The sequence below is a fragment of the Malus sylvestris genome, chromosome 5 (assembly GCF_916048215.2).
Source record: "Malus sylvestris chromosome 5, drMalSylv7.2, whole genome shotgun sequence".
NCBI classification, from domain to species: Eukaryota; Viridiplantae; Streptophyta; class Magnoliopsida; order Rosales; family Rosaceae; genus Malus; species Malus sylvestris.
In genome coordinates this window covers 42238063-42261390 of record NC_062264.1, presented here as the reverse complement: position 1 = coordinate 42261390, position 23328 = coordinate 42238063, and the positions used below count along the sequence as shown (strand labels likewise).

General features: G+C 38.0%; 4 protein-coding genes and 1 pseudogene across 5 annotated transcripts; 2 read left to right on the top strand and 3 right to left on the bottom strand.

The window, feature by feature from the left end:
- Nucleotides 1-919: 919 nt before the first annotated feature.
- LOC126624099 (trihelix transcription factor ENAP1-like) lies at nucleotides 920-4082 on the bottom strand (annotated as a pseudogene).
- A 1005-nt stretch (nucleotides 4083-5087) lies between these two features.
- On the bottom strand, nucleotides 5088-9632 carry LOC126624097 (uncharacterized). Of its 2 annotated transcripts, XM_050293116.1 has the most exons (12): nucleotides 8957-9632; nucleotides 8687-8742; nucleotides 8356-8480; nucleotides 8118-8241; nucleotides 7522-7653; nucleotides 7116-7311; nucleotides 6850-6905; nucleotides 6449-6585; nucleotides 6250-6335; nucleotides 6126-6199; nucleotides 5403-5534; nucleotides 5088-5223 (listed from the first exon to the last, which is right to left on the bottom strand). In XM_050293116.1, exons 1-12 carry the CDS (start codon nucleotides 9231-9233, stop codon nucleotides 5167-5169), a joined length of 1452 nt encoding a protein of 483 aa, XP_050149073.1. In that variant the 5' UTR covers nucleotides 9234-9632; the 3' UTR covers nucleotides 5088-5166. The 2 variants fall into 2 exon arrangements, 1 of the variants encoding a protein (XP_050149073.1); XR_007623983.1 differs by lacking the exon at nucleotides 5088-5223 and having other exon boundaries at nucleotides 5447-5534; nucleotides 6126-6335; nucleotides 8070-8241.
- A 4910-nt stretch (nucleotides 9633-14542) lies between these two features.
- On the top strand, nucleotides 14543-14902 carry LOC126620756 (SEED MATURATION PROTEIN 1-like). The gene has a single exon (XM_050289031.1). It carries the CDS (start codon nucleotides 14609-14611, stop codon nucleotides 14753-14755), a length of 147 nt encoding a protein of 48 aa, XP_050144988.1. The 5' UTR covers nucleotides 14543-14608; the 3' UTR covers nucleotides 14756-14902.
- Nucleotides 14903-17240: 2338 nt separating this feature from the next.
- Nucleotides 17241-18287, bottom strand: LOC126621232 (uncharacterized). Its single transcript, XM_050289635.1, has one exon. It carries the CDS (start codon nucleotides 17977-17979, stop codon nucleotides 17461-17463), a length of 519 nt encoding a protein of 172 aa, XP_050145592.1. The 5' UTR covers nucleotides 17980-18287; the 3' UTR covers nucleotides 17241-17460.
- A 3463-nt stretch (nucleotides 18288-21750) lies between these two features.
- On the top strand, nucleotides 21751-23292 carry LOC126623917 (peroxisome biogenesis protein 7-like). Its single transcript, XM_050292891.1, has 2 exons — nucleotides 21751-22843; nucleotides 22997-23292. The coding sequence occupies exon 1, from the start codon at nucleotides 21859-21861 to the stop codon at nucleotides 22837-22839; it is 981 nt and encodes a 326-aa protein (XP_050148848.1). The 5' UTR covers nucleotides 21751-21858; the 3' UTR covers nucleotides 22840-22843; nucleotides 22997-23292.
- The last annotated feature ends 36 nt before the right edge of the window (nucleotides 23293-23328 follow it).

Below are 23328 nucleotides of genomic sequence, written 5' to 3'. Positions count from 1 at the left end.
CAAAAAATGAATTGAAACTAAGGTCATTAAGTCGACCAATTGTAGCAAGTAAATAGACAGTTCGTAATTCTTTTATCATTTCCGTTCATCTGTGCTCATATAATTCTTTAAATAAATAGACAGTTCGTAATGCTCAAATAGACGGTTCGTAATACTTTTATCATTTCAGTTCATCTGTGCTCAAATAAATAGACGGTTCGTAATAATTTTATCATTTCTGTTCATCTATGCTCATATAATTCGATGACTAAACGACCTTAGTTTTAATTGATTTTTTGCAGACATGATCTTTATAGAGTAATTTATAATATAAACGGTTCTGATCATCTACATGAAGGTTTGTGAATCAGAAACAAAGAATTTTGAGTTAGAACTCCTACTCATCCTTTGGGTAGTCATTTATTATTCAAATTTGTTATTGATTTTTTTATATCCCAAATGGTTCTTGATGGACAGTGACGTAACTCCTCATTCTGGAGGACTAAATTGATTTGCAGAAGTGAAAGTTTGGGATCAAATTGACCGATTTTAAAATTCAGAGACCAAAATGATGAGATAGGTCAAATATCAAAAATCATTTGCGATAAAAACCCTTTGTTATTCGACTCTACTTTTGTATGTGATTGTTTAGTTTACATATAGAATCGAAACAACCATATCACCATGGTAATGCACGATAACTTTTTTTTCAGCGACAATAGCAACTCTCTCGAGAAATTAAACATCAATTCATGAGATCCATCAACCACCATACAGTCAAAACTCAAATGAATAAACATGGGCCTTTTGATTTACATTGCAAGTATTATTGTGAGTGAATTTTCGGGTCCAGAAGGAATTTATAAAGAAGCCCAAGAACAAAAAACAGAGTAGACAAACAAGGGATAGTAAGCCAGAGAAACAAAAGAAAACACATTCATAGAGAAGTTAACTACTAATTTTATATATTGCAAGCCAACTAGAATTGTAGAGTTCAAACTAATAAAAGCTAACAAATATTAAGCAAATTCACTGGACCAAATCTAAGGCCGAGTACAACTAACAAGACAATTATATTGGTCCGAAAATAATAGTTGAAAATAATAGTAATTTCGAAAAGAAAAAAATCAAGATAAAAAAGCCGAAAAGAAAACTCGGGACTGTTGGTGCCAGTAGTTTTTCTCAGGTCCGGTATCATCAGCTGCAACAATATATACTTCCTAGGATAATCAAGGAGATGCTACATAACGCTTCCCCCATGTAAGTTTACCGTTAAAGCTTCTCCGGCACTAGGCTAGCTAGCTAAAGATATCTGTAAAAGAGAGTACCAGAAAGCCGCTATTAGAAATCAAGAGACCAAGTAAATGCATGCTGGAATTCAACACAAGCTGAGCCAAACTCAGATCAATACCAAAACCCGAAGCGGCATCAAATTTACTTTTAAAGCCTATGTCTTATAAGTTCTATGATTTTCCAGCAACAAATAAAAAACAAAGGCAAAATCATCCAAATAAATGGATATGCCAAGTCGATACCTTCAAATTACTTACGTGATGACAAATTTTAAGATCCTATGAAGTGAGATTTCACATGATTGTATAAGAATTCAAGAGTATACATCTCACTTGAACTATTGCCTCTATTGGACAAAAAGCAGAGGAGCTAACCGACATATTATGTAATTTCCATATGAATCTCATAGACCCACTCTAAACAAACTGTGCAGTGGTGGCAACATAACAAACAGAAAGATTCCCGCATGATACTAGGACTCGGGGAGATCCATCTTTCAGTGTCATTTAATTAGATGTCAAGTTTCACAATGAAGTCACTCAGATGTTATAGAAAACATCCCCCCGAGGTTACAACCACAGAAATAAGATGGCAAAAGCGCACTCACACATAGAGGGAGGAGGGGGTGCGAGGGATGAAACAAATTGAAAGAACACTATATAAAACTCTCATGGCTCAGCTTTACAAACTTTCACATTCATGAACAAATGTTGATAACGTATCAGGGTGAAAACAAGTGTTTGTTGGCATCATGAGATATTATATTGTAACTTTATGAGGATGTAAGAGAAGCATGCAATATCAGTTATCAAGCATGTTGGTGATGAACACGAGAACACTTCAAAGAGAGAATCATACCAAAGGACAAGAGATGCAAGAACAGGATTTTGCTGACTCACAAAAGTAAACAACAGAGACATTAAAGACCAACACACTCGACCGGACAACTATGAACAAGCTCAACCAACTCCCCATCCCTAGCCAATCCATCTTGGCCTCCATTTGATAATATGTTTGCTATCATCGATTTTCATTTTAAACAAAATCAAAACTGATATCAAAACAACTTAGTTCAAGTTCAGTTAAGCTCGGAACAAAGTTTTGAAATTCCACCAAACAATTCAGAGTTCTCAACATCTCTGAAACATCGTCCTCGCCTCCCATACATGAAGCCTATCAAAGCCATTTAACAAAAAGTATCCCTCCTAATCGCATTAAGAATACCTGGCCAGATAGGCGAAGTGTAAAATTCTCAGAATCAAACAACAGCAACAACATCCATGCTATAACCAATACAGAGGGGCAGAACAAGCATATAGTTTGCGGTAACATACGCAACAAAACAATCAGTCGCCAATCACTGCTTTTACTACATTGCCAAAGCCAATTCAAAGTTCCAAGTAAAACCCCTAATTTAAATTTCCCAATCAGGGTAAAGTTTGGATCTTTAAAATTAACAGATGCTTCAAACTCAAGGAAGAACCTTTCAAGCCACTACAGCCATTCATACATTAAACCATCAAACAAAGCACAGCAATTCACTCAATTTAACTCAAAAGATAATACAAACACAAGAAAGATGAGAGATTTGTCTCACCATTAGAGCCCGATCGCTTGCCGTGCTTAATTCGTTCGAGCTGGACCTGCGTGTCCATGATCATCCTCATCCTCTCTACCTCCAATTCATTGGCGAATTGGATCCTCTGCTTCTCCAACTCCACCATCTGCCTCAACTTCTCGGCCTCGACTCTCTGATACACCTCTCCGAACCTCTCAATCGCTCTCGCCAATCTCTTCAACCCTTCTCCTCCCCCGCCTCCAATCTCGCCTCCGCTCTCCCTCTCCCTCTCCCTCTCCACCTCAACCTCCTCATCGACCTCATCGTTATCCTCATCGTCCTCATCGTCGTCCTCGTCGTCCTCGTCCTCAGCCCCCGCGGCTGCAGCCGCAGCCACAGCCGAGTAATTCATCCTAAAGAAACCCTCGTCGAGCGCCGCAGTCGAAGCCGACCGCTTCTGCGGAAGCGCCACAGCCGTCACCACCGGAGCCGAGGACGGCGTCTTCCGGTACCCCAAAGGCAACGGAACGGCGACCGGCGGCGAAGGCGAGAGAGGCGAAGGAGACGGCTTCTTGACATTAGATCCAATGAGGGAGTCGAGCCTCTCGAAGAAAGGCCACGACGAGGTTAGGGTTCCGTTGGAGGACGAAACCCTAGCCTTCTCCACCTTGTACTTCTTCTTAATTGTATCGATTCGGTTCTTGCACTGAACGTCCGTCCGGTGGGTCTTCTTGGTGTGGCCGTGGAGGGCGTTGACGGCGTCAGCGACCTCCTGCCAGTCCTTCTGGCGGAGGTTCCCGCGGTTGAGCTCGAGGTAGCGGCGGCCCCAGGCGTCGACGAGAGTGGAGGTGGCGTCCTCGCTCCAGCAGTCTTCGCGGACGGGCATGGGGCGAGGGTTGGAGGTGGTGGCATTGGACGGCGTCGTTTGGAGGTCCGTTAGGTCGCCCATCGGGAACGGTGCGTTGAAAAAATGGGGAGTGGGTGGGAATAGAGAAAGAGAGGGTGGGTGTTGTTAGGGAGTAAAGGGGTCGCGTCGGTGGGAGGAAAGCGCCGGCCGCATGAGCCGCGAGTGTAGGAAGGAGGTCGCCGGGATGGGCGCGTGAGGCTTTCTTGTCGATATCATTAAGGCTTTAGCGGCTTCGATGGATTTACCGGCTCGGCTCGGTCCATTTCCCATCGCATTACTCTCCGCCTTGACGGATTATTATTTTTACCGTCCCACTTGACAATAACACCATCTCTCTTTAATTCCTAACAACATAATACCAATTTGGTTAGCGCTATTTTTATGCGCTTGAAAAGAATGCTTGTTCGATTTTTAAATAATTAAAAGTGCTTTCGATGAGATTGACTTCGAATTCTAAAAACATTTTAATTGATTTTGAAAAAAACATTAGATATGTATATCTTGCAGAATACAAATACTTTTTTAGGATTCTTTTAAATTTTTTATCAATAATTGATTTTAAAAATATTTTCATTAAAACCGCTTTCACTCTAAAAGCACTTATTTCCAAACGAGTCTGTACTTGTTTTGGAATGGAGAAGGTTATCAAAGAAATTAAAATATGATTATATTAATGTATGAGACAAAATTTTTAGAAAAGTCAAGAAATTAAAATATGACTATATTATATTGTACGTAAGGGACAATTTCTTCTCGAATTTGGCACCGCTTGTGGCTGCGATTGGGTCGGCGGAAAGTCTCAAAATTGAAGGGTGGCCTTCGACGATGACTCTACCTTTTCTCTCTCTCTCTCTTTCTCAGTGCGACTACGATCGCAATAAGTTACCAATATCCATCAAAATATAAAAATAAAAACTACTGAAAAGAGTTGAAAATTTTGAGTTTTAATAATAAGGACAAAATAAAAGGTAAAATAAATAGTATCAGGTTTGATTTTTTAGTGTAAAAATATAATTTTTCGTTAAAATGAACATTACCGTGAACTTTTCGTTAAAACTTCCAATATAAAAAGCCCATTCCATCCATAACATTTTATGATGAATTCCACTAGACCAGATGCTCCTCCTCTCTTTAGATATAACAATCAAACTACCATTTTCCACATGCATAATTTAGCGCTTTCTCCCAAAGCTGAAAATTTTAACAAAACAAACACGGATTGAAGATAAACAACCATTAAACATTTTGTGATAGCAGTCACTGAACTTCAAATTCCCCTCTAACGTGATCAAAGACCATCATATATGTAGCTACATATATAATGTGAGTTCAAAGGAGTGAAAATTTGGATTCCGAACAGCAACACTTAATACATAAATAAAAATCGCAAACAAGTTGAGGGAGGCAAATGGCAGGCAATGCAACTGAATCAAGAAGCCCGCTCCCCATCAATAAGCAGCTTAATTCTATCCGAGCCCAAACTAGCCTGTGTCAAAACAATGAACATCCGCGTGTTACTTTGCATTACAATGGAGTAGGTCAAGAACGACAGTCGGGGAGAAACCTCAAACTCGAGCATTACAGCTTTTAACAAAACTCACAAGGATGTTTTAAGCTAATCAATAACAACCTCACTAAATTCTGCAACGTAAGAAAATTTCGTACCAAAAACTTGTCAATCTCTTTAATTAGAGGTGTAAAGATAGAGCAAAATTTCTTGATATCACCCATCACATCACCATTGCCTTCGATCTTCTCCATGAACTTCTCTCTGTCCGTAGAAAGCTCCGGTATGACCTGTCATTATAGTGATTAATAGTTAGATTTGATCACCATAAAGAGTTCTCATTTGCCATTTCTTTCAGCGAGGAAAAATGTGAGAAAACTAAAACAATCAAGTATAACAATTAAATCATAAAGAACAACCAATGATAAAACCAGTGGATAAGTTAAGCAGACTTTTGCTGCAAGTTTTGACAATTTTCCTCTATCATTCAATACGGTAACGATATATTAAGGGGGACTTTTCTCTTAACATGGGAAAAACACAAATGCTTTCAGATTTAATAAGTGTAATAGCTTCAAGATTGATCAGATGAGTTCTGTACTTTCTACAATGCTTAAATTCTTGAACAAGAGAGAAACTTGCATAGAAGAAGTGGTGCTTTCAATGCATGGAGAACATGAAAAAACATTAAAAATGAGGGCAGCCCCAGTAGTTAAAGAAATATATGCAACTAGGCATAAGAGGCAACTTGCAGAATATAATTGTCATAATTCTATTTAAGTCGGGCATAGAAATTTAAGTCCAGCATAGACATTCAAACGACCAGTTAAGTACGAACAATGATCGAGCACCAAATAATTTAAGGGCATCAAAGACATTACTCTTTTCAATGGAAGATTTGGATTAAACCATTTCTTTCGTTCAAGCCATATTTTCAGGGTCTTGCCGTAGGAATCTTTGGATTAAACCATTTCTTTCGTTCAAGCCATATTTTCAGGGTCTTGCCGTAGGAATCTTTACAAGCCTCAATCGTAAACCACTCCGGATGCTCCAGCAAGTTACGAAACAGTTCTACCACAAAATCCATGTTTCTGATAATACATCAAGAAATAGTATCATGCATATATCACATTTCAACCATGTGCAAAGGCATAAAACAAAAAAAAAACAAAAAAACATACGAGGTTATGATTATATCGAGTACCTTGTCAGCAAAGCAAGAGAAAAGGTCTCGAATGGATACGAACTGTAATTGAACTTGGAAGGCAAGGTCTCAAATTGCACCAAACTGAACAAGTAGTTGAACTTGGAAGGATCTGATGAATATCCATACTGCAATCTCTATGCAAAGCCAAAATTGGATAGAGTGAGAACACTAGCATGCATTCAAACTTAATAAACAAAACATACGACCTGACTTCACATGCATAATAACCATAAGATGTTCTGAGCATACGGATGCCAAGAGTTTAGATTAGCATTGCCATGTCCAAGCTGGACAATGCAAAGCGTTCTAATTAAGGCAAAATTACAAAAGTAGAAAGTATGAGACTCAAAGCAGAAAATGAAAGGAAAAGGGGAAAATACATGAAAATAACATCTTACCACTACACAAGTACGGATGTCAAAAGTAACAGGATACACAGCAGTTCCAAATTCAGCTGCATCAAGCCCAGAACCAAATCATAAAGCTCATATTGTACAAATAAATAACAAATGGTCATGTAGCTTTATGCTTGCTTAACAATCGTTATAAACGCCAAGTGTCAGGTGTGTGCCTTCTTGAAAACTTAAAAATGGTTCAAAGCTTGGAGTCAAACAAACTAAATCCACTATTCACGGGATGAAATAAATGAGGGAAATGAACGAACCTAGAACAGGCAAAATCTTAATGCACGATTCCAAGAAATGCTTCGTCAGAATCTCTTTTGATTCAGACTTGACACTCTCCAATTCTTCCAAAGCAGGAGCAAACATAGTCTTCCCCATCTTTCTTTTTTTTGGGTACGTACTTGGTACCTTTGCTACAAGGCTAGCACGAAATAACTTCAAATCATCCACTCCAGCCTGTCTCAAAAGTGTAAAGTTCATGAGCAAAGATTTTAACATTTTACAGTAACAAATGATTTAATAATTCATTGCCTCCTTTTTCTATTTTAAACTTCCCCTTTCTTCGGAGAACAACGGAAGGGAGGATTTATTGGCTCCTACCAGCTGAGAAAGGATTATTAAGAGTAAGGAGACTAGTAAACTATGCAATTGAAAAAAATAACTTACCAAAAACTCGTGATTCTGTTTAAGTAGAGGAGTAAAGGAAGTGCAAAATTTCTCCATGTCTCCCATGACATCACCATTGCCTCCGATCACCTTCAACAACAAGTCTTTTTCGCGAGCATATTTGTTTCCAAGCTATCATTCCAGTGAACAATTAAGTTAAATTTTCTAACCAATAAAATTTAACTTAAGAGAGTAGTAAAACAATAAATCATAGAGTACAGCCAATGATAAGTTGCTGGGAGTTTTCCGAAATTTCCTCTATTGAAGCAGTAAGACTATACTAAGAAGAAAGGCATTTCTCGAACATGGGAAAACACAGAAATGCTTTCGTGTTTAATAAGTGTAATAGCTTCATGCTTTCATATGAGTTCTGTACTATATACTAAAAAGAAAGAAAACTAGTTTGAGTATATGGAGAACATGGAAATACACTAAAGTGTTGCCAGGCCAAGTAATTAAAAAGCAACTAGGCAAAGCCGGCAACTTGCAGAATATAATTGTCACTAGTGAAGCATAGAAATAGGACATTCAAAGGGAAAGATTAGTACGAATAATCCTAGGTCACCAAATAAATGAAGGGGAATCAAAGTCAGTACAATTTTTTCATCATGCCATTTTATCAGGGTCTTGGCATAGGCATTATAAACAGCTCGAATCGTAACCCAATCTGGAGGATGCTCACGTAAGTTCCGAAACAGCTCTACCAAAAAATCCATGTATCTGGAAATAAATCAAGAGTAGTATGAAAAATGAGATGTATCGCATTTTGACAAAGTGCAAAGGTGATTCTAAAGCCAAAAGAAAATAATCTGAGTTTATGATTCTATCGTGTACCTGGTGAGCCAAACAAGAGAAACGGAGGTACTATTGAAAAGAGTATTTGTTTTGACATCATGGTTCACCAAACTGTACAAGTATTCGAACTTGGAAGGATTGGATTGATATATTCTTTCCATTGGCTACACACATGAAAAGTGCAGAGAGTGAGTATAATAACATGCATTCAAACTCAAGAAGCAAAATATATATCATATGTATATAGATTATACCCACAAGACAAAGACAAAGACGAGTCGATTTTCTCCATAATGACAACAGCAAGCATAAGGTAGTAAAAACATGCAGCGAAAATAAAAGGAGAAAATAAATGAAAATAGCATCTCACCACTGCACAAGCAAAGATGGATGTCCTAACATGATTCAAAGGTTCTCCAAATTGAACTGGATCAAGGCGAGAACCAAAGTCAGGAAGTTGATCGATGTTATACATATAAAAAATCACATGGGTATGTAGCATGCATTAAGCTCAAAAAACCATGTGCAAGCAGCAAGCAACGAGGTTCAACACTTCAAATGAAAGTTATACACACACACACACTAAAAATTGGTGCGATCAATCTTTCAAATGAATAAAAACAATGAATAATGAATGTACGTGTAATTGGTGCAGTATGCCTGCACGCTACCAAGAAAGGCAAGGTCCGAATCTCTCCACTTGGGGACCTGACCAACTCCAACATTTCCAAAACAGGAGTGAACAAGCTCTCCCGATCCGGAGCAGGACCGCCCAACGGCAAGATAATAGTATAATTTGCCACAAAGGATTCCTGTTTCCTTATCCATGCCGAAAGGGAAACGTCTGTTTCTTTTACTTTGGTTGTCTGCGAACTCTCTTTTATTGGCCCTGCCGCTGCCGCTTTTCTCTTTGACATTTGGTTGTCTGTAAACCCAAGTGTCGATCTGTGAAGGCGGTCTCTCTATGATGATGATGAGATCTGGCTTTTTTTTAAAGGGAAAATCAAGGAGAAGCAAATTGTGGCTAGGGTTTCAACGAATATGAAGAAAACCGTGAGACTACGAGAGAGAGAGTGTGTGCATCCAATACTATTTTAGGGGATGTATTCAATTAGGATTTTGAGAGATTTTAATTATTTTAATGGATCCATGGATATTCAATCAGAATTTTAAGGAAAATCAAGGAGAAGCAAATTGTGGCTAGGGTTTCAACGAATATGAAGAAAACCGTGAGACTACGAGAGAGAGAGAGAGAGAGAGAGAGAGAGAGAGAGAGAGAGAGAGAGAGAGAGAGAGAGAGAGAGAGAGAGAGAGAGAGAGAGCATCCAATACTATTTTAGGGGTGTATTCAATTGAGATTTTGAGATATTTTAATTCTTTTAATGAATCCAGCTATATTCAATTAGAATTTTAAGTGATTATCTGAAATTCAAGGTGTATTCAATTAGAATTTTAAGATAGTTTATTAAAATCCTTAGAAATCTGGGTGTATTCGATTAGAATTTTAAATAAGTTTATAACATTACAAGTGTATTCAATTATAAATTGATTTTAAAAAATTTGAGAAAGTTGAGGAATTATAGGGAATTGGAGAGATTTCGTAGTGTATTTTAAGCATCCACAAATCTCACATCTCCCCATGAGATTTCGAGAGAATTGAATCAAAATTTTATATGGAATCTCTACAAAAACTCTATAAAAATTTATGGATTTATAAATCCATTAAAATCCCTTAAATTCTCAATTGAATACACCCCCGTTAGTGGTTCGTGAAAGGATTTGGATCCATCCGGATCCAAATGGTGAGGATTTTCACATTTTAGCCGTTCATCGTACATTGTGCGGTCAAAAATTATTTGCATTTTTTTATTTAAAACTAAACACAAATAGTACCTGACGAAAATTGATAGCACGATATACGATGAACAGTTAGGATGTGAGGATCTCTAGAATCCCCACCATTTGGATCCGGATGGAATCCTCATCCTTCGTGAAAAGCACCAAAAACTAGAGAGAAAAAATGTATTAATGTAATCCTCATTGAAAATTATGAGCTCATCCACCCTGAAGCCACCAAATGGAAAAATATTTTCATGGAGGTCCCCACCATTTGGATCCGGATGGAATCCTCATCCTTCGTGAAAAGCACCAAAAAACTAGAGAAAAAAAATGTATTAATGTAATCCTCACTGAAAATTATGAGCTCATCCACCCTGAAGCCACCAAATGGAAAAATATTTTCATGGAGGTGTATTCAATTGGAATTTTTAGAATTTTTAATAAATTTATAGATTTTTATCGAGTTTAATTGTTTTGTAGAAATTTTATGTACTTTTGATTCAATTCTCTCTAATTTCTTAATTTTTTAAAATTGATAAATTACAGTTTGCACCCTCAAGTTTGATTGCAATTACAACCTCATGCAATATTTTTAAAATATTTCAATCTCATACATAAAATTATGTTTAGTTGCAATATTATCATACATGTGTTTGTCAAATCCGTTAAATTGGTGATGACATTGCAAAGGTAGGCTCCACATGTTTGCTGACCTAAATGCCACATATGCGCGACGTGGACCTCCGAAGGTATTCCCTCTTCTTCTTTCGAGTTTTCGTTTCGTGATGGATAGTTGCTGAATTGCATTATTTGTGGCGTTGGACTTGGAAATTGCTTATCGGCTCAATTACTTGTTTCGTGTTTTTTGTGAGTGCATTATAAGTTGTTCTGTTTCAGATGTTTTGGTCAATAGGCAATCTGATTTATCGTAAGCAGGGGGTGTGAATTGAAAGGACCAAACTTTTGCGTTGTAGTTTTTCTGTGTAATGATCGACGATTGCTTGTTTATGTTCGGAAATTCAAGCACTGTGGTTGCTTTTAATTGTTGCTCTATTGTTCCTGAAGTGAAATCAGGGTTCCCTTAGCGATTCGTTCCTTGTCATCTAGATTAGAATTGTAAGAAATGCAGGTCATTTAGCATGACTTTAAAATGGGTGTATTCAATTGAGAATTTAAGAAATTTTAATGGATTTATAAATTCATAGATTTTTATAGAGTTTAATTGATTTGCAGAGATTCCACATAAAATTTTGATTCAATTCCCTCGAAATCTTATGGGAAGAGATGAGATTTGTGGATACTTAAAATATACTACGAAATCTCTTCAATTCCCTCTAATTCCTCAACTTTATCAAATTCTTTAAAATCAAATTCTAATTTAATATACTTGGATTTCTAAAGATTTTAATAAACTATCTTAAAATTCTAATTGAATACACTTTGAATTTTAGAGAATCACTTAAAATCCTGATTGAATACCCCTAGATTCATTAAAATAATTAAAATCCCTCAAAATCTCAATTGAATACACTCTCCTAAGTCTATCTTTTAACTATTTCGATTTCAAAGTTTTTCTGCATAAGGTACTAAGGTGCATTAAGAAGTGGGCATCTTTACATGCTCAAAATTCTAAAACATTTTGGCTAAATGACAAGCTAATTGTTTTAAATTCTTCAACTTTCTTTTCTTTTTTTTTGGTTTTTGTATTGCCAAAATACATATTAATAATATATATGAAATTGTGTTTTGTTAGGACCAAATCCCAAATGTGGTATCCAACAGCTATTGCTGATCTTGACAACATAGCAATGGACATTGATGTGAAGCATCGTAAGTTCCTTTGGTTTCTTTCTACAATTCATCAAATTATATACCTATTATTTTTGTATTGCTTCTCAAGCTCTCATTTAATCTAACTTTTGTGAGAATTTGATGGCATGCACAAGAATGGAACTCAGGGCACTATTCCTTGTGCTCAATCAGGTTCATGGGTTTCATGGTGCGGCCTCAGATTTTTCTTAGGAAAAACTGGGGAATAGGCAGAGCTTAATTTTCGTTTAGCAGTTGTAGTTATAACCTTGACTTCATCTAGGTAAACACACTTTTCCTCATCTAAAAGTTTTGTATTTGTTGTGTAAAACTTGAACTCCTCATGAAAATAGAAAGATGAACGCTTAGACTAAGAACCGTCTGTTGCTTCACTCTTGACTTATTGGAGATTTATATTTAGCCGTGGCTTTACATTTGTGTTTTGATGGGAAAACAGTGGCCGTATGAAGCTGATGGTATAGCTTTTGAGGTTACACCACGAACTTTGGCTCAGAATTGTGGTGTTAATGTGGTTAGAACTATGACTGCGCTGCAAGGAAAGGTTTGAATCTTTACTGCATGGCTCTGTTCTGTTTGCTATTACCATCAGTTATCTATCTGTTCTGATGCATTTTATTTAATCTTAATTACTATTTCTTTCCATAGCATGTGAATGGTGAAAATGCATGGAAATATTCAAGTTCATTGACCTTTAAAACAGCCATTGAATCCGCTTGCCTAGTTGCCAGAATCGATGACATTGTGAGCGGGCGGGATTAAGAAGAAACAGCCTCCTGGTTCCGAAGCTCCTTCAAAGCCTCAAGTTGAGACAGAAGGCGATGCTGATAATGAGCAAATGATTCCCGAGAATCGATCAGACGGGGGTTAGCGTGCTTGTCGTTTTGAATTAAGCTTTGCTTTCAAGAAGAAAGATAAGGAGCATTCTGAGTTTGATGAGGATATTTTGTAGGTTTGTATCTTTTATGATATGGAACGATGTTCCTTTTGAGCATTGTGAATGACTCTTTTTTAAGTGTTTTAATATTTACTGAAGAGGGAGAAAACAAATCATGACCAAAATCATCAAGTTTAATGTCTCCCTCATCGCGCACAATTGATTGTTGGTTGTTTAAAATTGGTGATTGGTGACAGTTGAATTTGATCAAACGGTTTAAAAATGTCTGACGTTTTGTGTTTGCATGTACATACGTACCCAAGAAAAATTGCTCATCTTAAGAGACCTAAAGTTACACCAAAAGCTTACAAATGAAAGCACACAACACATAACAAAGCCCATGTTCTTATAAACTCAAATTCTTCAATTTTGAGAAGTTGGAACCTGTAAATTTAGATTGAATCCAACAATTTGTCAAGAACGAATTTTATCTGCATCCGTTTACACCCAAACTCGAGAAATCTCTCGTTTTGGCCTCTCATACAAATGGTGACCAAAGATAGAGAAGCTCGCAAGAGATTCAGAGCAGAACACCCCGTATCAAGTCTGGTGATAGCTGTCTTCTATGACGTTGCTAAAGCAATCGAGTCCAGGCTGTGTAATGAGACATGGAAAGGAGGTTCATTTTTTGGTAGTACGGCGGCAGCGGCGGCAGACTGGAAAGACAGGGAGAGGGGATTGCTCGCTCAGATCAAGACGAGCGGCGGCGGAGGACTGAAGTGATAAGGAGGAAGACGACTCGGTGAAATTTTAATGCCTTTAGACTTTTAAAGGCAGTAGGATTTTATCAAATTAATCTTCGATTTTATTTAATTATACTTTGATATAGTATTTAACGGAGTGTAAGGACACGTGTAGTAATATTAGCTACGAGACATGTAAGGAGACACCCACTTTGGGACAACAGATCTTTAGCCCTTTACTTTTGTTCACTAGGGTATCCTTTGGTATGCAGACGAGACGAAAAGAGGCAGGACGGGACAGGACGAGATAGAATGGAGAGAGAGCAAAGATGTCCTCGGATGGAAACAAGGAGGAAGAAGAATGAGACGGAGAGGTTATAATTTTGTGTTCCACGGATATGGAACGAGTCGTTCCAGGGGTGTAGTGGCACGAAACTTCACCAAAAATTCGTCCCGTGGAACAGCGCGTTCCACCAGTTTTAGGCGCACCAAACGTGGGAATGAACGCTTTGTTCCATTCCGTTCCATCCCGTCCCACGTATCAAACGATATGTAGGATTATTAACCATAATTTCCTACAGGAATTGTTATTACCACTTCAAAAATCTTATTTAATACTTCAAACTTTCTATAATTAAAAAAAAAATACAATTGTAATGAGTATATAATGAAATTTTTAGCGTGCTAATAACAGTTATCTTTCCTAAAAATAAAAAGGTAACAAAACAAGTGTCCACTCAAATTACAGCACTTATAAAGAATCAAAATAAATCATTTTTTCATTTTTCATTTCTCGTGTCATAATAATCTTTAACGGAAACATAGCTAGAGCGAGCTTTCATCTTAAACCAATCTGCCACGTAATGATACAAAATACCTCTTATAAATGAAAGCAGATCATCAGAACCGACTCATGTCTCATGCGGTTCAGTCTAAACCAGAGAGAGAGAGAGAGAGAGAGAGAGAGAGAGAGAGAGAGAGAGAGAGAGAGAGAGAGAGAGAGACAATGGCAAAGAGTTGGGACGATATAAAGTATGCGACTTCACAGGCGAGGCTTGATGAAGACGAAGTTGTGAGGACTACTGCGTACAAGCATGGAACTCCTCTTGAAGGAGGCAAGATTGCCGAGTCGGAGCCTGTTGATTTCTTCTAAGGCAATATAATTGTTAATTAGAGTTTCTTCTAAATTTCAAACTTCATGAGATGTAATGGGAAAGAAAGTCAAGTCTTAATCAAGTTAAGATTTGGGGTTGTTAAATGTATGTCAATAGACTTGCATATGTGCTAAAGCAATGTTTGTTAGAAGTACACTACACTTATGGGATATCCTTAAATAAACCTTTGGATATCACTTCTATAAACCAATTAACAAATATTGTTTGTTGGGTTGTTCATTATAATCGTAAATAAGATTTGCCTTAGATAGAGCAAATGAACAAGAGAGATAACTCAAGGAACATGTTCTTTGAGGTATAAGATGAACTCAACAAGCTTAACAACCAAGTTCCTACATTACGAGCTCCAAGTAGATCTAAAGGATCAAGAAATCATTTAAGAAGAATGGTTTGAACTTTATGACTAAGTCATAGAGTTACACGTCCTTAATTCAAATGAATTAATGAGAAGATCATCGAGACTACATTGAGCCTATGTATGACATCGACTCAACGAAATGGTATGTTACCATTTAACTCGAATAAAGAAACCTAAAAAGTTAATTGGTAGCTAAGAGATAGGTTGACTTGAAAGAAACCTTCTTTGACGTAGTATTGGTTTCAATTCATTCAGAGATTGCTTGCCACAACTACATAATGATTCAAAGTATGGAGATAATGTAAGTTTTTCAAAACCATCATAAGGATAGTCCTAATGATTTATGTCTAAAACTTGGAATCACAATGTGTATAAGTTATAGAGATCCATCCACCATGAATCTAATCAAAATAGTGGGAGCTATTAGCATCTCATGTGGAAAGGTCAAATTGTTTGATTTCTCATAAAGATGTAAATGAATCTTTTGTTTACTAGTTTTACAAAAGATTAGTGGGAGTTAGTCATATCCCTAAATTTGTACATACATGAGATATATTAATTTTGGAAATGAAAATAAAATTATTATATACTGTTAAGATATATATATATATATATTGGGAGACATATTCTATATACTAGGGAATGGAATCTATTATGATGGATTTCAAAAGTTAATTGGATTATCTCAATCTCTATTAATAGAAAGAGAGACTAGGAAGTTGATCTCCTAACACTCCCAAAGAGAAATAACGCGTGAATGGAATCCTTTATGAATTCGCAAAAGGTGATTTTATGTATTTCATATTGTATGAAAAACACTAATAAGAGTTTTACTAAGAAAAAGTGCAAAAGATATCAGTGCAAGTCATCAGAACTATGAAAACTATCAAGTAAGTCCTTAAGTGTTTGGGAAATACTGAAGATGGATTCCTTAAGAATGAGGAAATTCAGAGTAATGAATGGAAAGTAATGAATGGAAGCGTAAAACTAATTTAGATTATGAATCTAAAATCAAATCCATCACTGGATATCTCATTACATTATGACTAAAGAGATAGTTAGATGGAAACACTAAAAGTAATGAGTGTATTCCATAACCATTGCTATATATAAACACACACACACACATATATGAATCTGACATGTACCAAAAGGATCAAGTGAATGAGATAATACAATTTCAATCACATATCTGAATTCTGTGACGCCTTTTTTTGGTTGGCCCCTGATGGTGGGACTGCCAGGGACAGGAAGAATTCATATATGGGGATCGATCGGAACATGGGGTTGCTCATCAAAGGCTAAACCATCTGTCTCTGCCACCGGCCAATGTGAAGAAAAAAGGGTCAAACCCTACTGTGATTACCTTTACAGGATGCTATTGGCAGCATCTCTATATCTAATTAATCATTCTCAAAGAGAACAACATGCCTAAAGACATGCCATATACCCACTTGTTAGCTAGTGTGCAAAGCTACATTTGCATTATCCTATATGTGGTGGAAGAAAAAGTATGTGGGGACTATCATTTCCATCCACCTCAATGTGTTTTTGATAATCTCATCATCATATCAAACAATGTATATGATAATTTTATATATTTTTTGGGAAAAAAAAACCCAAAATGAGTGTGGATGATGTCTACCCCGTCAAAAGCGTATGAGAAATTATTATCATACTAAATTTCGATAAATAATATCCATATATAAGAAATACGCATGAAAAATTATTTGTGTAATTAGAAAGTGTGGAATTATTCTTTCATTTTTCTCGACGAAAATCAAGAAATAAAGCAAATCATATTTTCCAGTGGCATAGTAGCAGTAGGACTGGTTTCTCTCAAAATAGTAGTCTCTTTCCCCAGATAAACTCCTCCTTCCAAACAAAAGAAGCAAAATAATTAATCAAAACCCATAACAATTTAGTTTCTTGATCTTCACCCGTCTCCAAAATTACAAGATTAAATCATAGCCATTGCATGAAATAATTGAACAAGAACCACACACAGATATCAACGGAGTAATTAATTACCATGAACCGATGAACTTCAAATATATATTATCTAGTCGGGTGAGAACCCACCACAATAACAGAGATCGACCCTCTCATAGAAGTTGTTTGTATATTATTTCTTCTTTCCCTATTTTTTCATATATATACAAAACAAGAAACACAAAACAAAGAAAAAGGCAGAAAATAAAGGAAATTAAAAGAGGCAGCAAAAAGAAAGAATGGGCACAAACCCTACTAAAATATATGAACCTTTAAGACAAATGATAAAACTGAGAAGAAGAAGAAGATCGAAAAAATGAAAATCCGCCAATATTACACATCACTTGGTGACTCACAAATGCTCTCTAAGTGCGGCCTCCAAACCCCAACACGTCCTCGCCGCCGATCCCGCTGCGACGAATGCTTTTCCGACAGTATTTCGCTCAAGTACCGATCATTTATCAACAGGTTGGTGATGGCGACGCTGTTGTTTGTGATGTTGTTGTTTTCGGCGTCCTTAATCCGCTTCTTCTTTGCCGACGACGATCTTGTCCTCCCCGCCTTTTCAGACGTGTTCGAAGAAGCAGGCATAGGCATGAGGAAGTAAATCTTGCCGCGTTGGAGTTCCGCGTCTGGAGGAACGATCACGATCTTGGGGACGACCCCGTCGTGATCGGACGCGGACGAGGAGGGCTTCTTGAGGACGTGCTTAGGGTACGCCTTCATGATCTCGCTGGCTCGGATTGTGCCGCTGATTTCCTCGACTCTGCCGTTAGAGTGTACGACTCGAATCACGTCCAAAGCTCCACATGGTAGAATGCAAGAGATGCAGCACCTGATGGTGTTTTTCATGGCTAGCTGCTGCTTCTGCTTTCTAGCTAGCTATGATCTTTTGTCTCTCCCTTCAAAAGTCTCTCTCATAGAGAGAGAGAGAGAGAGAGAGAGAGAGAGAGAGAGGGAGGAGGAGAAAGAAGTAGTGAATGAAAGAGAATAAGAAAGAGAGAATACGGAAGTCTCTTTAATTTAAAACCCTTTTCTATTTTTGCCTGGGTAGATAGCTCTAGCTATATGAGAGTGGGAATATCAGTCACCCTAAAAGATTGTATCAAATGAGGTTTATTATATAGTACTAGCTTTTTCTTTCGGGCGATTTATTTAGACACACAAATTAATATATTTACTCTCACATTTTCTAATATAATTAAGTAAAGTCTACATATCTATATTATAAATGTGTCAAACTTGTGTATCCAAATTATCCAAATAATTTCTTCTTTTTTTTTTGTTTCTTTTCTCATTTTCTTTAAACCTTTTGATCTGTGGGATGAGCTAGCTAGATGATGAGGGAATTTTCTGCTTATGACTTGCTTAGGATGAAATCCATGGCAGGAATAATTGCACCTCACTCTGTACTTTGCCCTTTTGGTATCCATCATTTAGGCCCCCCATCCCTCTCTTTCCTTCTCGTTCACCAAGTACAATAATTTGGGGTTGGGTTTAAAGGGTTGAAGGACCTTATGGATGGCACATGTTCGTATTGGGATCGCCAGCAAAGGGGTGCCCTAGCTCAAGTGTTTCAGTCCAGGACTGACACGTGTCACAACAAGATTGAATACCTACTTTGCTATTTTCTAATTTAGTGTGTGGAGGCTACTTGTATGTATGTGTGGGGCTGATGGAGAGGGAGTGAAACCGATCGGCTTTGTTGGGAGTGAATTGGGAATGGAGGGGGTGGGAAATGGGGCATAGGGAAAATCTTCTTTTGAGAGAGGGGATTTGTGATCTCTCAAAGTTTCAATATCCCAAGCAACATCATGTGGGTTGTGGTTTTCATTGGAAAGTGAGGTGTGATACATCACTTCTTTTAACAGTATCTCTTTGTGGTTTTAGGCTTGCAAAGTGGTTTGGCTCAAGTGTGAAAGTATTTGCCCATTTTGTAAAAAGATTTTGCTTGCATCATCTTGACATTGTAGATCTACTATCAGTGAATCTCGCATCAATCAATAATTAACAATCGTTCGTGTTATTCATATTATTGTACCAAATTGATCACAAACTTCTGGTTGATAAAAGTGGTTTCTAATATAGTCTTATATATGTTGATGTGGAAAGTATGATCAATACTTTTATATTAACTTTTTGGAGCAAACGTTAACAATTAAGTTTATTATGATTAGAAATCACTACAAATTGAGTTTAAGTTTTGATTCTAAATTGGGTAGATGTCATGAGAGAGATGCTTTCGCTCGTCTTAGTTAAGCCGACTTTAGAGATGCCACCGAAGCAAATTGAAAAGTCCAAAGATAAGATCATGACACTATTAGAATTTCCAAGATTGATTTGATATGTACAATATTATCATGGATTGACCAATTGGAATTATAACATCTCCTTGGAACCGACCTATAGATTTGACATGAGAAAATAATGTAAGCTATAGTTAAACTGTCGAAAATGCTTGATTAGTGCCAGTTAATTATGTCCCATCCACAACTTGTCCCACCCTTTAAAGTGGGCAACATGTGAGCCTGTGGTGTGGTTTGGAGAGGAGGGGCCATATGCAGGAGGTTTTAATTTTTGTATTTGGAAATTAAAAGGCGACCTCAAGCCAACCGCTTTGCGAGGGTTGATATGAGAACATTTATTGTATGTAGTCTTATTTTTATTTTGTAAAAAGATTTTTTTAACGGCTCGAACATGTGACATTTCGATCACAAAGAAACAACATTATTATTGTGCCAAGACACACCCTCTATATTTGAAAAACTAAGCTATTAAAATCACTTAAAGTTTTTTTTTTGGGACACCATCTTGTATTTCAGAGTAATAACATGACGTTACATATTACAATGTTTTACACAATATTACATGATCAATTTAAAACGTACACTTTAGCGTCTATGTTTCATGAATATTAGTAAATTAGGGTTGAGAACCCAAAAATTACATATCCACTGTATTGAGGGTGAAGCGAATATACTAAGCTCCATTTCTTTTTGCACGTGAAGGTGTTCAAATAGTGGATTAGGTAAATTTCAAATCTGCAGACTGCAGCCCACAAAGTCTACCGGAAATTTGCAAAATGAAATTAATAAATAATCTTGTTCCCTCAAAATTTTGGAACAACAACAATAATCAAGATTTATTTTATTAGGTAATGAGCGGTTAAATGAATCCTAAAACGCTAATGCGTTCGGTCTTCCGTTAAGTACTACGTATGCTTCCTTATAGCCTCTTTCAAAGTCTTCATAAATCTTCGTTTACCATTTTTTCCAATGTTTATAAATTGCAGTAAGGTTATATATGCGGATATATTACAAGGGTAATGCTAAGGAGACTAAATGTGTAAACTAAAATTTTAAACTAAATGATGCGTCACCAATAAAAAATAAGAACGTTAATTAACATTTAATAATTCAATCATCAACTTTTATATCATTTTATTTACAAAATTTAATCTAAACATTTAGTTTCTCTAGTATTAACTATATTATAATGGAGGCCAAACACATCCAAACATTATTATTGAGTCGTTCGGGAAGAGTCCAAATCCGGCCACCCGAAAATTCAACCCCATTCTAAAATTACGGGAACCTGTTTGATGCCCCACTGACAAAAATCAAGCTGTTGGAGAATTCATTCATTGTGTCAAGGTCAAGCTACCTTCTATTTTGTTGGAGAGGGCTTTGTAGCGGTTTGTGCGCTTGGTAAATAACTACGAGAAAGAAGCTCAATGGTTGTTGGAGGTGGCTTGTAACAAGGCTTTTTTTATCGACAATTGTAGAATCATTAGAGGTTGGTGCGGTAAGTTCGTCGTGATGTTTTACGGTAATTCTCCGACTTTTAAGGTTTAGTAATTGGGTGTTATTTTCTTATTGGTTGAATTTTGGGTCCTCCGTTATTGGGAAATTGTATTGTACTTTTTATGAGTTTGTAATTGTGGAGTTCTGGTGTTTTGTTTGACTTGTGTGGCGTCTTGATTCGCTCTGAGGACCACGATTGACATGTTTGTCTTATATAAATTATCGTACCACTCTTAACGAATTCTTTTTTTATCCCAAAACTGAATTGTAACCATTTATTTGCTCGCTCTCACTATTTAAGCTAATTTCCAAAACATGTTTAAACTTTCTTTCTACATAGATACTCATAAAATTCTAGATAATGCATGCACAAAACGTGTATTACAACATTCATATGCATCTACAGTTAATAACTGTTCATACACTCAAGATCAATATGATAGGGTAGGGTAAGGCTTAAGCACATCTATGGCGAGCTTCCATCATTCGGCCGACCAAAATTAACTTAGTGGGCTTAGGCTTGAAAGATTTAGGGCCTGGACCAATTTACATGCCTTGATCATCTCCAACAAATGTACAAGAAACGAGGAGGTAATTTAATGGTGGCAAGTCCTGCTTCTGGTTCACGAGGGTTGGAAGAAACAAATTGGGCCCCGTGGGCCAATAGACCTCAATAGAAGTGGGCCAAATTATTTGCGTAATTTTTCGTTAAAATAAACAGTACTGTAATTTTTCGTTAGAATTCTTAATTTTTTATTTTATTTTATATTTTTGACGAACTTTCCATTTCCCAAGAAGATGACAAGATAAAAACATGATTAAAAATAAAATTGACCACCAAATAATCCGAAGCGCTCGTCAGCCTCTGAAACCCCCCGAAATCCAAAGCCAACGGCGGAGAGAGCATCTCACTGGATTGGACTGAACAATGCCAGTTTTCAAAGCTCCGTTCAACGGATACTCCGTCAAGTTCAGCCCCTTCTACGAGTCCCGACTCGCCGTCGCCACCTCCCAAAACTTCGGCATCCTCGGCAACGGCCGCCTCCACGTCATCGACCTCTCCCCTGCCCCCGCCCCTCTGGGCCCCGGCGCACCCCGCCAACCAATCACCGAGCTCGTCTCCTACGACACCGCCGACGGCGTATACGACGTCGCATGGTCCGAGTCCCACGATTCCCTCCTAGTCGCCGCCATCGCCGATGGCTCCGTTAAGATCTACGACACCGCTCTGCCCCCGGCCTCCAACCCCCTCCGCTCCCTCCACGAGCACACCCGCGAGGTCAGCTCCGCCGATTACAACCCCACCCGCCGCGACTCCTTTCTCACCTCCTCATGGGACGACACCGTCAAGCTATGGACCGTTGACCGTCCCGCATCTGTTCGAACTTTCAAGGAACACGCATACTGCGTCTACTCCGCCGTCTGGAACCCCCGCCATGCCGATGTATTCGCCTCCGCGTCGGGCGACTGCACTCTGCGCGTTTGGGACGTGCGCGAGCCCGGATCCACCATGATCATCCCCGCGCACGAGCTCGAGATCCTGGCGTGCGATTGGAACAAGTACGACGACTGCTGCATCGCCACCGCCTCCGTGGACAAGTCGATTAAAGTCTGGGACGTGAGGAGCATGAGGGTTCCGGTCTCGGTGCTCAACGGCCACGGCTACGCGGTGAGGAAGGTGAAATTCTCGCCGCACAGGCAAAGCTTGATCATGTCATGCTCGTACGACATGTCGGTTTGCTTGTGGGATTACATGGTGGAGGATCCGCTGGTGGCGCGGTACGAGCACCACACGGAGTTCGCGGTGGGTGTGGATATGAGCGTGTTGGTGGAGGGGCTTCTGGCCAGTACTGGTTGGGACGAGCTTGTGTATGTTTGGCAGCACGGGACCGATCCCAGAGCGCCCTAAAAGGGTAGTTTTCGATATCTGATTTTCGATTTTGGCTTTGATAGTTTTCGCAATTGTGAATTTTGTGGTTGCTGCAATTCTGTTACTGAATCATCACTTGAACTTGTATAGAAGAACTAATAAACAAGACGCTTTATGTTTGCTTGATAAACTGCAGACCCATCCATCCTTAGCTGCATTGCATTCTTGATTGCGGTTATTGCTATTCTCGGATAATCGCCTGTTGTGCTTTAGTGTTCGTGATATAATCTTGTGGTTTTGTTGTGCAAGATGCAAGTGATAGACATTGCGATTGGTATCTGTGGCGGATTGCAGGTTAGATTTAACTTTGCTGTCTGATTATACCTATACCAATTCCTTATTTTTCCATCTGCCTGTCGATGATAATCGGCGTCTGTGCTTTTTTATGATTTGATGTTTCCGATTTGGTATGAATGTACATGGTTCTCACTATCTGCTTAGAGTTTGTTGCTTGCTTGAACTTGGAAC

Excerpts from the sequence above, each read along its gene's own strand:
- LOC126624097 (XM_050293116.1), bottom strand. The coding sequence starts at position 9,233 with ATGTCAAAGAGAAAAGCGGCAGCGGCAGGGCCAATAAAAGAGAGTTCG. Across the intron at positions 8,242-8,355 it reads TCTCTTGTTTGGCTCACCAG|ATACATGGATTTTTTGGTAG; the intron begins GTACACGATAGA and ends ATTTATTTCCAG. Across the intron at positions 7,312-7,521 it reads AACAGAATCACGAGTTTTTG|GCTGGAGTGGATGATTTGAA; the intron begins GTAAGTTATTTT and ends CTTTTGAGACAG.
- LOC126620756 (XM_050289031.1), top strand. The coding sequence starts at position 14,609 with ATGGCAAAGAGTTGGGACGATATAAAGTATGCGACTTCACAGGCGAGG.
- LOC126621232 (XM_050289635.1), bottom strand. The coding sequence starts at position 17,979 with ATGAAAAACACCATCAGGTGCTGCATCTCTTGCATTCTACCATGTGGA.
- LOC126623917 (XM_050292891.1), top strand. The coding sequence starts at position 21,859 with ATGCCAGTTTTCAAAGCTCCGTTCAACGGATACTCCGTCAAGTTCAGC.